This window comes from Hyalella azteca, unplaced genomic scaffold (genome assembly GCF_000764305.2).
Source record: "Hyalella azteca isolate HAZT.00-mixed unplaced genomic scaffold, Hazt_2.0.2 contig15387, whole genome shotgun sequence".
Lineage (NCBI taxonomy): Eukaryota > Metazoa > Arthropoda > Malacostraca > Amphipoda > Hyalellidae > Hyalella > Hyalella azteca.
The window spans coordinates 122,350-138,106 of NW_025945243.1; the positions used below are offsets into that span (position 1 = coordinate 122,350).

General features: G+C 38.2%; 1 protein-coding gene across 1 annotated transcript in view; it reads left to right on the forward strand.

Annotated features, from left to right (window-relative positions):
• Positions 1–432: 432 nt before the first annotated feature.
• The window catches only part of LOC108672821 (QRFP-like peptide receptor), a 28,014-nt gene continuing 12,689 nt past the window's right edge, over positions 433–15,757 (forward strand). The window contains exons 1-4 of the mRNA XM_047884395.1: positions 433–1,328; positions 11,225–11,346; positions 13,381–13,504; positions 14,537–14,727. Of these exons, the coding sequence (XP_047740351.1) occupies positions 963–1,328; positions 11,225–11,346; positions 13,381–13,504; positions 14,537–14,727 (803 nt within the window). The 5' untranslated portion in view covers positions 433–962. The remainder of the gene's footprint in view (positions 1,329–11,224; positions 11,347–13,380; positions 13,505–14,536; positions 14,728–15,757) is intronic.

A 15,757-nucleotide genomic window follows, 5' to 3' on the forward strand; every position in this document is an offset into this window, starting at 1 on the left:
CAAACGCAGCTCTGGATGCTAATTTTATATCATTTCTTGTACACTTCAGCAGCCTTGACTATATAGCTGGAACTGTTTATAGCCATTCTTGGTGATGAGTTTAATCGTTGAATAACAATTGCTGCGAGGACGCTAGAGCGAAGGTTAGTGATGAAGTCGTCCGTAAATCAGCCTAGTGAAAAAAGCTAGACACGAGGTTAAGGTTCAAATATCAACTGTTACGCAGCACTCGAAAGAAGCTAGAGAGACGAGGTTAAGCAAATGAGTATCTGATAAATATAAAACATAATAATGATTTTGATGTTAATATGGAGATAGTGAGGAAAGCCAAATGCTGGGGATTGATGACATGAGTGGGCATTCTGGAAATTTTAAGATAAATTATACGATTCGTGATTTGATATTTTCAGATTTCCCAATCAGTCGCCCAAATCATAATTTCAAATCAAACTAAAGTAACGCTCAGCTGTATGAAGGTATAAAGATGCAATTTTATATCATCTTCTTTCTGATCATGGAGGTTATATAGCACGGTTAAAGTAATGGAGACGGTAGAAACAATGTTCAATAATATTCAAGTTTGCTCTGCATCATCAGAGCAGAAGAATTTAAACTTTAGTGGACGCCTCAAAACCTTGAAATCGCATTTATCCCTGATTGAAAATCATTGCCTCAAGTTCGAAGCAGAAAAAAAGACAAAAACTTTGTCTATAATAGTGAAAATATCTTTATTTCAGTGAAGGAAGTCATTGCGCAATGTACATTGTGAGGACCGATGTTAAAACGTGCTCGTTCTTAAATTTTTAGCTCGATCGCTTATATCGAAGTCGACAGTGAAGTTCTGTGTAATATTGCCGCGAGTCTAACTAAAATAAAGTACGTTCCTATATAAGGATCTCTTTCAAAGCAGTTCATTGAAAACTGTATTCCTGCAAATACAGAAAAATTATCTCATTTTCACAATGGACGAGTTCGAAGAGGATGTGCACTCTACCGTTTGCATCAACCAGACACATTTATGCATAATATTCGCTTCAGAGGACAACTCTTCGATGTTCTCAGGCTTCTCCGACGACGGCAACTCGAGTGAGTTGAACTGCACTGAGACCGCCGAGTGCTCCAACTTAGCGGACGTCGGGCCTAATTGGTTTGAACTGGCACCAGTGCTGCTGGTGTACGCCGTGACGTATGTTGTGGGTGTCGTGGGGAACGCTCTCATCATAAGCACCATCTTACACTTCAAGAGGCAGAAGTCAACCACAAACATCTTTCTCATGTCACTTTCGTCCGCTGACCTGCTGCTTGTTCTCGTCTGCATCCCAGTCAAGGTTAGTTTATTATAAGGAACAATGTCTAGGCATGTGTTATATTAATTTTTTTCGACGGCACAACCTAAGCCGCTTGTTCTGCAGGATTTTTATTTATTTCCTCGGCATTTCCTGTGCATCCTTTACAAAATTCGATTGATGCCCCAATAATTGTTTTTTCATCGTTGTTTTTCATACAAAGTCCCATAAAACAAATAAAAACCATAGGTAAAAAATTACAGTCTGCATAGGCCGGATGGTCCACGCAAGGTCATCGGTGCTTAAGGTCAATGTAAGGAAGCATAATGTCATGATCGTCAATGAAAAAAAAACGACAAAGCAATTTCAAATGAGCTGTCTTCTGAACCTAAAGCTCCCTTTTACACTTTTATTTGAACTGTTCTCTCTCTCAAAGAACTACATTCCGTTTATCGGTAGCAGTATTTTTGCTATGATATTGGAAACGCGCAAGTTTCAGTTAACGTTCAGCGTTGTGTTCCTCGCCTGATCGTGAAGCTGGAGCCGTTGTCGTAGCGGGCAACAATGTGATGGTTGCTGCACCAGTTACCTCTATGGCTCGGCTCCTCCATGGCGTCCGCTTTTAGTGATATCGCTACAGCAATTTAAAAGAAAAAATACATTAAAAAAAGACAGCTTTAATGCCGTCCAAAATCTGCCGTCGCCATTATTGTCCGTTGCCCGTTATGCTGGAACGCTCAATTTGGGCGCAGGGAACGAAGTGAGCATTTATTTAATTGAATTTACTCCCGTCCCTAATTATACGGCTTCCGCAAGACCATCAATATAATACGAATGTGCTTTGCTAAGAAAATTTTAATTAGCATCTATTGAGATTCATTTCAACCGAATGTTTCTAATTTACTATAATAGCTGTTTCTTGGCACCGGAATTTGTTAACGGTAAAATGATAACCAGAACAGATTAGCGGACAAGTTCTGAAACTCAGTGAAAATTTTCACCGACTACGAAAGAATTTCGATGCAGGACCCAACTCACCCAATGTAGATTTAATGCCAAATTATTTTGTCTGTTGTGAGGATGATGCGATTTTGATGAAATGAACATCGTCACGTGAACGTATTTTCAGCGCGTGAGCCTCGGTGATAAGCAGAGTAGCATACGCTGCCAGGCAGCCTTCAGTAGTCCGGGGCTCATCAGTAAGCAATGGAAAGCTTTCGTTATAAGCAGGAAGCTGCCATAAGCAATGAGCTAGGCACGCAGCCATCAGCACGCTTCGTTGTCAACACGTTCGTTGTCAACACGTTTGTTGACAACACCTTCGTTGACAACACGTTCGTTGAAAACACGTTCGTTGAAACACGTTTGTTGACAACACGTTCATTGACAACACGTTCGTTGTCAACACGTTCGTTGTCAACACGTACGTTATCAACACGATCGTTGACAACACGTTCCTTGACAACACGTTCGCTGACAACTAACGTGTTATTGTCAAGGAGTTCTGCAGAACTTATTGATGAAAGTATAGAACCGTTATTTTATAGAAGGCAAAAACAGGTCTCTGAAATGTTGACGATGCTTCAGTAATTCTGCATGAAGCTCAGCTATTTTTAAGAAATATTGATAATTAATTTTTATTGTTGCCTATGTAGTCCATAGAGAATTTCGTCTCTCGTTACAAGAATGATGATCGTGTGGTGTCGTGTAAAAAATTTTGTAAAGAAATTGCCTCTGACTGAACTCGTCGTTTTTATTATTAAAAAATATAAGCTATAAGTTTCTGATGAGAAGAATTTAATATTCTTTTATCTGAACATATATTTTTCCATAGCTTTATCTAGTCTGTTCTTGAACGCGTTCATACTATAAGCATTTATATTTTGGTCACATCATGAAGAAGTAAAGTAAGTTATGTGTTATTATGCAGAGAGAGTTAGGTGCATAACATGTAGTTATGTTAGAGTGCATTTGCTACATCGAGTTCATACGAAGGCACCATGAACTCAACCAATAAGATGCAGCCGGAAGTAGTTGATTATGTCCTAATAATATACCTGCAATTTCTGTTGCAACTAATACTACTACTACTAGTAGTGCTGCTGTCTCTATAGTAATACTGTACAACAGGCTCAGCTGTTACTAATACTGCTACTACTATATAGTACTGCTGTCACTAGTAATACAACTGGCTCTGCTGTTACTAATACTGCTACTACTAGCGCTGCTCTCACTAGTATTCCTACTGACATTGCTTTTACTAATTCTGCAATACTACTATCAGTGCTGTTGTCACCAGCATTTCTTCTGCTACTGCTGTCACAAAAACTCATACTGATACTGCCGCCACTGTTCCTCTAAAGGTTGTTGGTATCATTAATACTTCTTCAGGTGCTGCTGTAACTAATACTCTCACTGATGCTGCCGTGCCAAACACTCCATCTGGAGCAGCAGCTGTTAGTGTTGCCACAATTGAATTTCGTGTCGTTACTGCAGTTGCTGAAGAAAGTTAGTTTGAAGAGAAGAATGCCTCCAAGCAATTCCTGAAAAACCAGCAAGAAAGCTGGGTCCAGAAAACCAAGGTCGAAGTTGGGGAAGCGCGCGGCAAAAATAAATCGTATTGATCAATAGCACGAATCTGGCTCGTACGTTACATGTCCTCTGAAGCGAGTCAAGAAGGCTTTTCATTAATTAGCAATTACTGAGATGGAATTTTCATTTGGATAAGATGCCGTTGGTAGCAAATTAAAGCCTTTGTTGCAGACGATAAAAATACAAGCTCTGTAATTGACGTCAGAGGCCTGTCAATATCCATTGATTGTTTGCCTATAAACAGAAGCTCCTCTTCTCACTTCGGAGTTCTAATCTAAATTGAGTTCTAATCACTGAGAAGATAAAAGTAGGTAAAAATACACTCAAATTTCCTTTCTGAAATGAATGAGAGCGAAGTGACTGCTATTACATAAGAATAATGAAGGTACATGAGATTGTTTATGACCAGCTAATACGGTGACTAAAGTTAATCTGGGCAGCAGGTTGGCTCGTTAGTCTGGCATGGCTCGGAATCGAACAATTGAAATGACGCCTGCCGCATTGAAACAGTTCACCGGTGGTATCTATAGAGACAGAAGTGCAAACAAACTGACTTTCTATTATATATTAAGGATCAGAAGGCAAGACCAGCGTTGCTCAGGAATGATAATTTCAGATTTTTGCTTGTCTCTTGTCAGATCGTTATTTCTTCAACCAATTAATTATTCTTTTAGCAGAGTCACTCCTAGGTTTGAATGTTAAATTAGATTAAAAATTTCAATCAAATTACCGTTTAGAATGCCTTTTAATCCCGCAACATTTTTACTCTATCAATCACTGTATAGAGTGGCTTTTAAGACATTGATCATGTTAGGTACTTTTAGATAAATAGGCTTTCTTTGTCCCCAGACACTTATTAATATGAATATGAAGGAATATGAAATAAAATATAAAGAAAAATTATAAATTAAGAAGTATAATAATAAATAAACAAATAATAAATGAACGATAAATGCACGAAAATAAAATATAAACCGTGTGTCTTGCTAGCCCTTGCCTATTAATTGTTCGTAATCATGTCCTAGGTTCGGAGCCCCGCTGAAAAAGCACGAATAAAGACAAATTAAAGACTTAAATTAACGCAACACTAACAAATGAACATAACAAACATAAATAAAAAACTAATATAAATAATAATATTCAATATCACCAGAAAGGCCACCACTACATCAACACGGAAGATTTACACGCTAAACAATGCAAGCACTAACCTCTGTGGTGGATCGTATAGCAATGACAGGCTACATCTCACGAGGTCACGTAATAGTTCACTCAAAAACCGAAATGGCAATACATGTAACCTAGCTATTGATGAAATTATTATTGAAAGACGTTCCCTAACAATCCCAAGCAATCAATTCATATCTAATTTTTGAGACATTGTTACCAATCAATCACTTTATGGCTTGTTTTCTAAGATATTAATCGCAATCAATCACTTTAGATAGTGTTGTATACAGGGTCCGCCATATTTATCGCAACGCATGCTTTTATTTCTCAATGAAGCAAACAGGTGCATTGTTTTTTTTAGGATGAGCTAGGAGCCAAGAATTACCTAAACAATTCTCAGACATATTTATTCATTATGACCACCCTTATTTTTAATGACGACCTCCAATCTATTCGGGAAAGCTTCACAGGAGACACGCAGCATTTCTTGAGGGACCAAGTCCCATTCTCGTGTCAATTTAGACTTCAAACTATCCGAAGAATCATGAGGAGTTCTGCAGACCCTACTCTCTAAAATAGCCCACACAGAAAAGTCGAGAGGATTCAAACCAGGGCTTCTTGAGGGTCATTCATTTTTGCTAATGAACGCTGGGATGTGACCCTGAATCCATTTTTGATCATGTTTGAGCCATGTGATGGGCAGAGTCTTGTTGAAAACTCCATTGTGAGCCGTTGAAGTGTTTACGGGCCCAAGGTAACAACACAGCTTCCAAAATGTCCTAAATGTATCGCTGACTGTTCAATTTCATTCCTGAGGGGACAAAAACGAGTGGGGACCTCCCAGTGGCGGTTACGCGGCCCAAACCTTCACGGACATGGGATTTTGACGTCGTGTTGCTGTTCTGGTTGCCACAGATCCATCCCGATTCCAAACTCTTTCATTTTGACGGTTAACGCTTTGTTCAATGTCAAATTTTTTCACGTCACTGAACACCAAGTTGGGCAGCGCGCCATGCATCCTCAAGGAGATCCAGAATGTGCTGGCATCTTTCGAGCCTCATTCGTTCATGACGGTCTGTTAGTTCATGCCTTGTTTGCATCTTGTAATGGGAGATTTTGAGATCATCTTTGAGGACTCTATACGCATTGCTGTTTGACTGACTCCTGCTTCTGCAGTCAATTTTTCAGCTGAGCGACGAGGGTTTCTCCTCAACTTCTCCCTCGTGCTTTTGACTAATTGTTTCGTTCGGACACTTCGTTTCCTTCCTTGACCAGTCGATTGCTTGTTTCACCAGTTTCCTTGAAAATTTTTTTACCATCTTCCACACAGTTTCACGACAAATTTGGAGCTTTTTTTACAATGACTTAATTACTCTCGCCCTTTTCATGAAGAGTTACAATTGCATTTCTATCTACTGCCATAAGTACTAGTAAATTTAGACACCTTCGACTTCTGCAATATAAAATAGATGAATTAATAGATGATATTATGCTTCAGTAATAGTCAATTTAGACACCTTAGACTTCTGCAATATAAAATAGATGAATTAATAGATGATATTATGCTTCATTATAAAAGAAAGTCTCCTAGAAACCAATTTATTTTATATAGCAAACATCCGTTGCCATAAATATGGCGGGCCCTGTACTACCTAGCTAATACGGTGACTGTATTAGCTAGGCAGTATTAGCTAGTGACTGTATGTACAGACTGTACAGTATGCTGTACAATATGTCCGAGTTTGTTGAACTATACCAATACTGCCTAAATTCATGACAACACAAACTGCGTGTGAAATTAGCATAAAACGTTTCTTATTCATATCTATATTATTTTCAATTATAATAATGTCAAATTTCAGAGATTTCGCGCACCAATTCTTGCGAACCTTTTCAGACATTGTGTATCAGAATCCGACATTCATCACACGCAGCTTTTATTAGTGATACAAAAATATTCTCTCAAAACGGCGAGGCAGACACAGACCATCGACGAATAATGAAATTACAAATAATGATATAATTTTGTACTATCCATGGAAAACTGCGTATTTTATGTTTGCTAAAATCCTAGAGAAACCCGAGGACATTAACTATGTAGAAACTAGCAAAACTACATAGTTGGTTTCCTTACTTTTGAGAATTTAAGAAAATATTTCTGCATTGATAGAATTCTGCTGTTAATACCAAAGCCAGTAGTCGATATGAACGCCCGAATCAATGTTTTTTTTTAATTGTGGATAGTAACATAGTCAACCTTTTTTTTAATCAAGAGGAGTCTGCAGCTCAATCAGCGAAATAAAACGTGAAAATTCTGAAGTCAAAAATACTGTACCCTCATCAATTACTTTATCGCTCTGAAGCCGGACCGTGGCCGCCTCTGTCACCAGATCTATGCACTCTCGATGCAAAAATTTTAGTTGAACATGATCGTTTCCACGAAAATGTCGTAAAAACAGAACTAGAGCTTCAAAAAGGAAAACTCTAAATCGGATCTGTGGTTATGCCTCTGAAGCGTTGTCATGGCAATGAATCGAGAGCGTCACGCAGAAAATTTTGTGGACTCGTTGCCATGGCAATGGCAGGCACTAATGTGCCGCATTGTCGAAGGCAATATCTGTAAATCGCAGCTGTGGTAATGACACTAAAGTACCTTCGTAGGCAAGCAGGATGTTTTGAAGTGGTAATTACATTAGGCCATCACAATTGCTACTTTCTGAAAAATCGATCAGAAAATGGCACAATTCATTCGATCCTCACTGGCACTCTAAATGTCATGGCGGCAGTTGTACGAAAAGGTCATCAAGAGCAGTATATTTATGGAGTACATGAGGAAAAATTAGTAAAACCTCAGAACAATTACGCATAGAAACACCTAAGAACAATCGAAGTCACTCATTTTTAAATCATGGATGCCATGGTTTCGTATCACCGACTTTAGTTTCCATCGAACTCTCAACCGCATACGTATGATTCCAAATGATTGTTAGTTTTAACCTTAAATTAAATATCGATGCATATATTCATTTTCCCATAAATTTTAACTCAAAGTTGGAACAAAACGTGCGAAGTTACAAAACTGTCTGAACCTAAAAAGTAACTGAATGATTCTGTACAAAAGAATAATAAATGGACTTGTTTGAAAAACCGACGGAAGGGCTGATTAAGTATTACCACTTTAATTATTTATAATTTCCTGACCTTAAAAAATTCGACTATTTCTCAGTATATTGAAACCACTCACTTCAGTTAAGCTTCGGGTGAAGCACATGGCAGTCCTTCAGGAAGCTGCACGCTGGCTAGCAGGGCAGGAAGGCATATCTTGCGACAGCAGAAAAGCAGTCAATGAAGCTCCCGAGACGTCAGTGAGCCGACTATTCGCTGCACTTATTCAAATGCTATTTTTTAATGAATAAACTATGATATGGAAACATTTATGTCAATATTGAATTTTGAATATATGAATTCCGTAGTCCCTTTTAAAGTTTAGAATATTCTACTAACTAATAACCTTCCAAATCTTATATACTGATTGATAATCAATGTAAACTCTCGATTTTTGCTTATCTGTATTCAATTTGTCTTTACTAAACTCAAACTAAGTGATGAAAATCTTTGGAGCCATAATATAAAGCCTTAATTCTACTCGAATTCAATATGGAGCTTTAAAATTTACTAAAAGATGTATATATAACAATTTAAATTAACATCACTGCTTGTCGAAACTTTTTCAAAAGCTAAACAAGGTGTGCCTGCTATATGTATTTATAGCTTGAATATAAAAAGTTATTTAGTCTGAGACATGCACGGACCTGAACACGTCGAATGTAATCTGTCACATACTGCAATAGAACTGTCTAAAATATAAGGAATTTTCCGGATAATTCAATTTACACCTCGACTAGATTTTCATAGATATTTTATTTCATAGATATTTTATCATGAAATGTTTCATAAGGCTACACTAGGGATGACACAGAGCTAGCAGCTGGCAAGAGATATGTGTACCGCAGTACGCGACCTTATAACCAATCGTTACGAGCTGCGCTAGCTGATTCAGAGACACAAACTGCGTTTTTTTATGTTATTGTACCGCAGATATTTCTGATGCGACTGAGTTGATATTATTGTTCCACCATTATTCTTTTTGCGAGTGTGTTAATGTTATTGCGCTGCAGCTATTATGAGACCGTCGCTACGAGGCATCATGGATTTCATTGCTGGTAAATGGAAGGGGAATTCGAAGCAAATACGTAATTGCGTCACGCTCATATGGGAACGAAATTAATTTTTCATGATAATGTTCAACATAATACTTTAAAAGCAAAAGATTCTTTTAATGATTTCGTTATTTAAGAACTAGTTTTGTTTGATGCACTGAAGCTGCGCAGAGCAGAGAATTAAAAATGTTAATTAGTATATTAAACATTTGAACTAATATCCGTGGAGTTATGATATGTCGTGCGGCTAATTTTTTTCTTTGATATTTACGCAGAAATATGGGAAAATAAATGGATTACTATGATATGATATAAATATATGGTGCTTTGTAAGGGCCAGGATATTTTTCACACATAATCGAGGTATCTTAGCGAATATTTTTCGTGAAATGCATATTATTTAATCGCCAATTAAAATTTAACAATCTTCGTGAACACGTCCAGCCTCGTAATAATCTTTGTCTTGCACTGAAAATCAATTCTCACGACGCTATTTCACCAAATACTGAATCTTCTGCTACATTAACCGGGCGCTAATTATATTCCTTCTATTTTGTTGAAAACAATTGGCTGGATGGGCTTGATCCACAACTGAAATTTCAACTTTGGTGAAGAAAATTAGACGGAGAAACAAGGAACTTCAGCCTCTAAATAATTTGTGTTCACAATATAAAGGATTTAACTCTAGAAATGTAGTAACGCATTCTGAAAATTTGAACAGAATAATGGAATATCAAATTTTAATGTGAATGTTTAGAATTTCCTTATGTAGTCAGCTCTGAAATTTCGTTTCATTCGCATTATCTTAATTTCCATTTGAAAGTTTTGATGAATAAAAAATTTAATGCTCAAGCTTCAAAATCTACCACGATTTTAACACGCTCCATTACAAATTAGTTTAGAGATGAGTTTTTTGCTGGACGAATAGTTCTTCATTAAAAGGCACACCTATCAGCACGAGGAATTTTGGTAATAGGATACAATTTTTTTGTGAGCGTCACTTTCATACGACCAATTTCTTGAAAGTTATTTAACATGAGCTTAATTTCATCCTCTACGTTATACTTTTAACTGTTGCACAAAGTTTGATCGATGTCAGGACAGTTGCTCCACATTAACAGATGTTTGCGAAAATTTATCATCTCGACCGGCAGGTAAAAAGTAAGCCCATATGGATGTCACAGATCGTTTATTGGATACCCGTCACAAACTCCCCGGTCATTAGCGACGTATTTTTAAGAAAACCTGCTGCGGCGAGAGCGCCAAACACTTGAGAGATTTTACATTAGGAATACAGATCACTCGAGTGCTTAGAAGTAAATCGAAGTTTGTGAAACGATTCAAAACTTTTCCTGCTGGCATAATTGACGTGAGTTTGTGGCAGATCGCTATATGATCGTCTAATGAATTTTCAGACATTTCCAGAACGCTAAGACGCTGGCAAATGTAACTCTCTAATAAGTTTCACACTTAAGTCAAGAACCTTGTACACTTTTATACAGCTAATCTATTTGCAAACAACATTTGAACATTAAATACATTATAGTCGAGGAACAAACTAAATTTGTCGCAACAATATAGCAGCGAGTTCCTAGCGAACAGAACAGCGATTAACTAACGGAATTATTATGTTTTATTAAGAATAATGTTCAAAACGTGATATTATCACTGGGTAATCGTGCCTATATATTTCAGCACCAGTTCAATTATTTAATTTTTTAATTGTTTGAAAAATATTGACCTTGTTCTTGGCTTCTTATAAACGAAAGAGTAATTATAGATCAATGTAGATTAACGAAACGGGTGTCATCTACATTACACTAGACTGGCCGGAAATTATACATCAGTGAAATATAAAATTACATATAAGGCGCGATTTTAAAAGCAGGATCAAATTATTCATCTCGCTGATATTAAAAAAACTCGTTGAAATAAAACCGTGTCTTGCTTTTTCAGCTGGCGCGGTTGTTTTCGTACACTTGGACGTTCGGCTTCGTGACGTGCAAGCTTGTGTACTACGTACACATGGTCTCTGCTGTGTGCTCCGTCCTCACCCTCGTCAGCATCAGTCTGGAGAGGTGACGTGTAGCGCCTAATAATTGATTAATAATTGTATCACTCTGGAGAGGTGACGTGTAGAGCCTCATAATTTGATTAATAATTGTATCAGTCTGGAGAGGTGACGTGTAGAGCCTCATAATTTGATTAATAATTGCATCAGTCTGGAGAGGTGACGTGTAGCGCCTCATAATGTGATTAATAATTGCATCAGTCTGGAGAGGTGACGTGTAGCGCCTCATAATTTGATTAATAATTGCATCAGTCTGGTGAGGTGACGTGTAGCGCCTCATAATGTGATTAATAATTGCATCAGTCTGGAGAGGTGACGTGTACCGCCTCATAATTTGATTCATACTTCAGTGTTAATCAGTCGTGTGGGGACGAGCGATATCTTCGCGATGTATTCTGTTAATGATTGCCGTAATGATTGCCTGTGCTTCAATTTAACAATTGAGACATTCAGTTTCAGGGATATTTGATTAGTTGTACAGACAGTGAGTTTAGGCTTTAACTAAATTTATAGGTGTGAAATTATGTAGGTAATTTAACATCAATGATTGAATATATGTCTATTATTATATTTTATCAATTGTGTTATATTAAATAACTGTCAAATTATTCTATTAAATGTTAGAATTTGCGCTACTAGATTAGCGCCAAACAGAACAAGTTTGATCATTTTTATTTCAAAATTAACCAAAATTCTGGGAAACGGCAAATAGGTGATTGGTCAGACGTTATTTTAATTTAACGCAGATTCTGAACCAAACAATCCAAACGACCTGAAAATGACACCTGCCATTAATAGAGATCAGTTTTGAGAATGCTCTTAACTCAGTTTACCCCAAACCAGTCTATCCCAAAGTGGAAAACTGCATAATATCGCATTACACTCCAAGTAATCACCTCCTTATAATTGCTCGTAACGAATTGCTGGTATCCACACTCGTGCGTATATAGCGTTAAACGAACATTAATTTGCCCTAAATTCGTAACAGTGTTTCTGAAAAGGGAATGCAATATTCAGTTGAAAGTAAGATTGCCTAATTCATTGAGAATTATGTTTTTCAAAAACATCTTGTATTAAAACAGATATTACTGCAAATTTTAAACGAAGGTAAAACAATAAAGGAATTTCAGGTTTACGTTATGAAGTATAGACTCACTGGATGGAAAAAAACGTTAAATAAAATCCCTGCCTCTAATGCCTATTTCTTCGTTGACCGCTCCAATGAACATTGTCTATCCCTCACGTCACGCTTCAATGAGCCCTCCATGACTAGTAAATCGGCCTGGCCCGGCCGCTCTGGGGCTTTGATGCCACCAAATTTGCCAAATTTTGATTTTTTTGCAGGAATTTTGGGAACGACAAATCAGAGGCAATAAACAGGAGAGTTTTACCAGCGCTTGATTAACATTGCTGCTCTTTTTAGGAAAATTTGCTTCAAATGATTCTGAAATTCTTTGCTCTACTCGTTTCCGGTATTTACACCTCGGGTGATTTTCTGACGTTGTATTTGGAACTGCACGTTTTTGAGACGAAATAAGCAACATTTTAATAAATGTTATGATAGTATAATTTGAGCTAGAATAATAGGTAGAGAACAAGTAAATTGTTAAACTTTAAACATACTCATTCACATACCCAATTTCAGGGGTCTATGGGTTACTATTGCTATTCATGACATTTATTAAAATAAACCCATGTTATCCGATCATCTTCGGCGTTTATGATGTCTGTGAGTAGACGTTTACGAGGCCTAATGCAGCACGAAGCCATTCCGTCTGAGCCGATGATCGTAAAAACGATCACTGGCGAGGATGTCCGTAGAGTTTCACTTTACTTGCCTCGCCTGATTTGACTGAGGTTGCTGGCAACCGCCAGCCGCTTCGTTTTAACTTCACTAATACAGGCAACTTCACTGAATGAGGAAGAAAACAATTAAAGGCTCGCTATCCATTTATATAAAGTATGCTGTTAATATTTTTATTAAGAACGTCGGTGCTGGAGATGTTGTTACATTTATAAAGTACGCTGGTGCTATGTACAGGTACTACGCCATCGTGTACCCCATGCAGTCACAGTACCGCTGCACGCTCTCCAAGGCGCGTCGTCTGTGCGTTGTCATTTGGTTCCTGGCGATCGCTCTGGCCTCTCCGGTGCTCTTTGTGCAGGTAAGAATTACGTTTTGTTTTTAAAAGCCCAAAAACAGAACAATAACAGAGATTTGTTTATCATGTCGCTCAGTTTTAATTACCACATGACCACGGCACAATAACAAACCTTCAAAGCAGCCACCGCAATTTTGTTTCACATCCCGCTACATAATTCACATCCTGCTGCATAATTTCAATTACGATCTAAATTCAATTGGAAGTCAAAATTAATTTGAAACCAGCGGCGAGGACTCATTTGACAGTGTTCCTCCCCGACTTGAATTGCATTCGATATTAGCTTTTTCAGAGCGCAACTTGTCTGTCGCTAACAAAAATGACCAAACCTTGCATGCCATTCCACTCATTTGCAATCTAAATTTCTCAATATATGAACAGAACATGCACCACACGATGGAACAAAGCATACATCACAATTAAATGGCTAGATTTATTCAACTAGACTCAATATTTTACATGTTCCTTTTTTAAAGATGTAAATAACACGGTTGTGCCATTTTTAAATTGTTGGGTTTTTCGTCAAAATATGTGTAATCCTCTTAAAGAAATATGTACCACATCCTGATAGTTCTTAACAACTTTTACAAATCCACCAATTAATTTGTCATTGAGCGAATAGGCGTTCACGATGCACGTAGCTTAAATAATACTACGAAGTATCCATTGGTTGCTAATCTAATCTACATTGTCGTCTGTGCTGACAATTAGGAAAGTATAACCATTGTCCAAATATCGACGCACTTTTGGGTAATCCTAACCCATCTCCGGCCAGTAAAAGCACGTATCCGTGCTACGTTTGCTCTATGTTTGCGCTGTGGTTAAGAAAGTGTGTCACTATTTAAAGAAAAATTATCTACTCATTTCCTGAGTGGAACAACGATTGAGGCTGGCTGGTGTACAGGTGCACATGGAGGTGGGGGAGGGGGTGGAGGCGTACTGGTGTGTACGCAACTTTGACTCGACGTTGTACAGGTGCACATGGAGGATGGAGGCGTACTGGTGCGTACGCAACTTTGACTCGACGTTGTACAGGTGCACATGGAGGTGGGGGAGGGGGTGGAGGCGTACTGGTGTGTACGCAACTTTGACTCGACGTTGCTGTGGCCGGCGTACGAGACGTACGTGCTGGTGCTGCTGCTGGGACTGCCCGTCATCGTCATGGGCGTCGCATACACGTGCATCTGCGCTGCCGTCTGCACCATGGTCGAGACACGGCGCGAGATGTGAGTTGTGGCATGGTCGAGACACGCCGCGAGATGTGAGTTGTGGCATGGTCGAGACACGCCGCGAGATGTGAGTTGTGGCATGGTCGAGACACGTCGTGAGATGTGAGTTGCTGTCCTTTAGTCCTGGTACATATAACAGACATGAGCCCAGAAATATGAGTCGTGATGTGCGTAACAAAACAAAAAGTCACCGTAAAATGGAAGTTGTGGTGGACATGCCCGAGAGTAACAGTGACATGGAAGTCGTCGTGTGCCTGGTAGAAATAAATCCAGAAATACAAGTCGTGGCGGCCCTGATAGAGCAAAGCAAGGCTCGCATATTGTCATGACGGCGAGCCAGGTCCTCACAACGGATACCGCCGCACTGTCAAGAGCAGAGCGCCTGGCAGTGTTTGTGCGCGATCTATTCCCAGCCCAACGACATGGCAGGGAAAATAGCGATAAGCTTGGCTTTTATGAAGGTTTGAGTGTTTTTTTAGCCGACATATTCTCTGTAAAATTACATAGACCACAATTAGTGTAATAAGTAAAATACTTGAGATTTATGGACGAGTCTCCGCAAAAGATGAGGCTTCAAGATTTACGCGATAAGTTTTTTAAGCGAGCAAACCCTAAAATAACGAAAGATACGATGAGCGGAATTACAAATTTTATGCTGAATTTGCGGTTATTTTATCAGAGTTTCTCATCCTGAACAAGTCTAGCAAATTGTTTTTACTGATGTGAACAAAATGAAACGTCGATGGAAACGATGAATCTTTTAAATCTTATTACGAGCCTTATTTGCCAAATGATGAATGTTTATTTGAAAAATGTCCTCTACTTCATTTAATTAACGTCATCCTTCTTGTTATGATCGTAATATTATTCGCATTTTTTTTTTGTTTTGGGTCTCCAGTAGTCACTATAATTTTAATCAACCCAAGCACTATAATGAAAAAATTCGCAACAATGATAATATGAAATTAATTCAGTTTACATTAGGTGCCGGACAACGCTTTATATCGCTTATAGATAAATATACAAA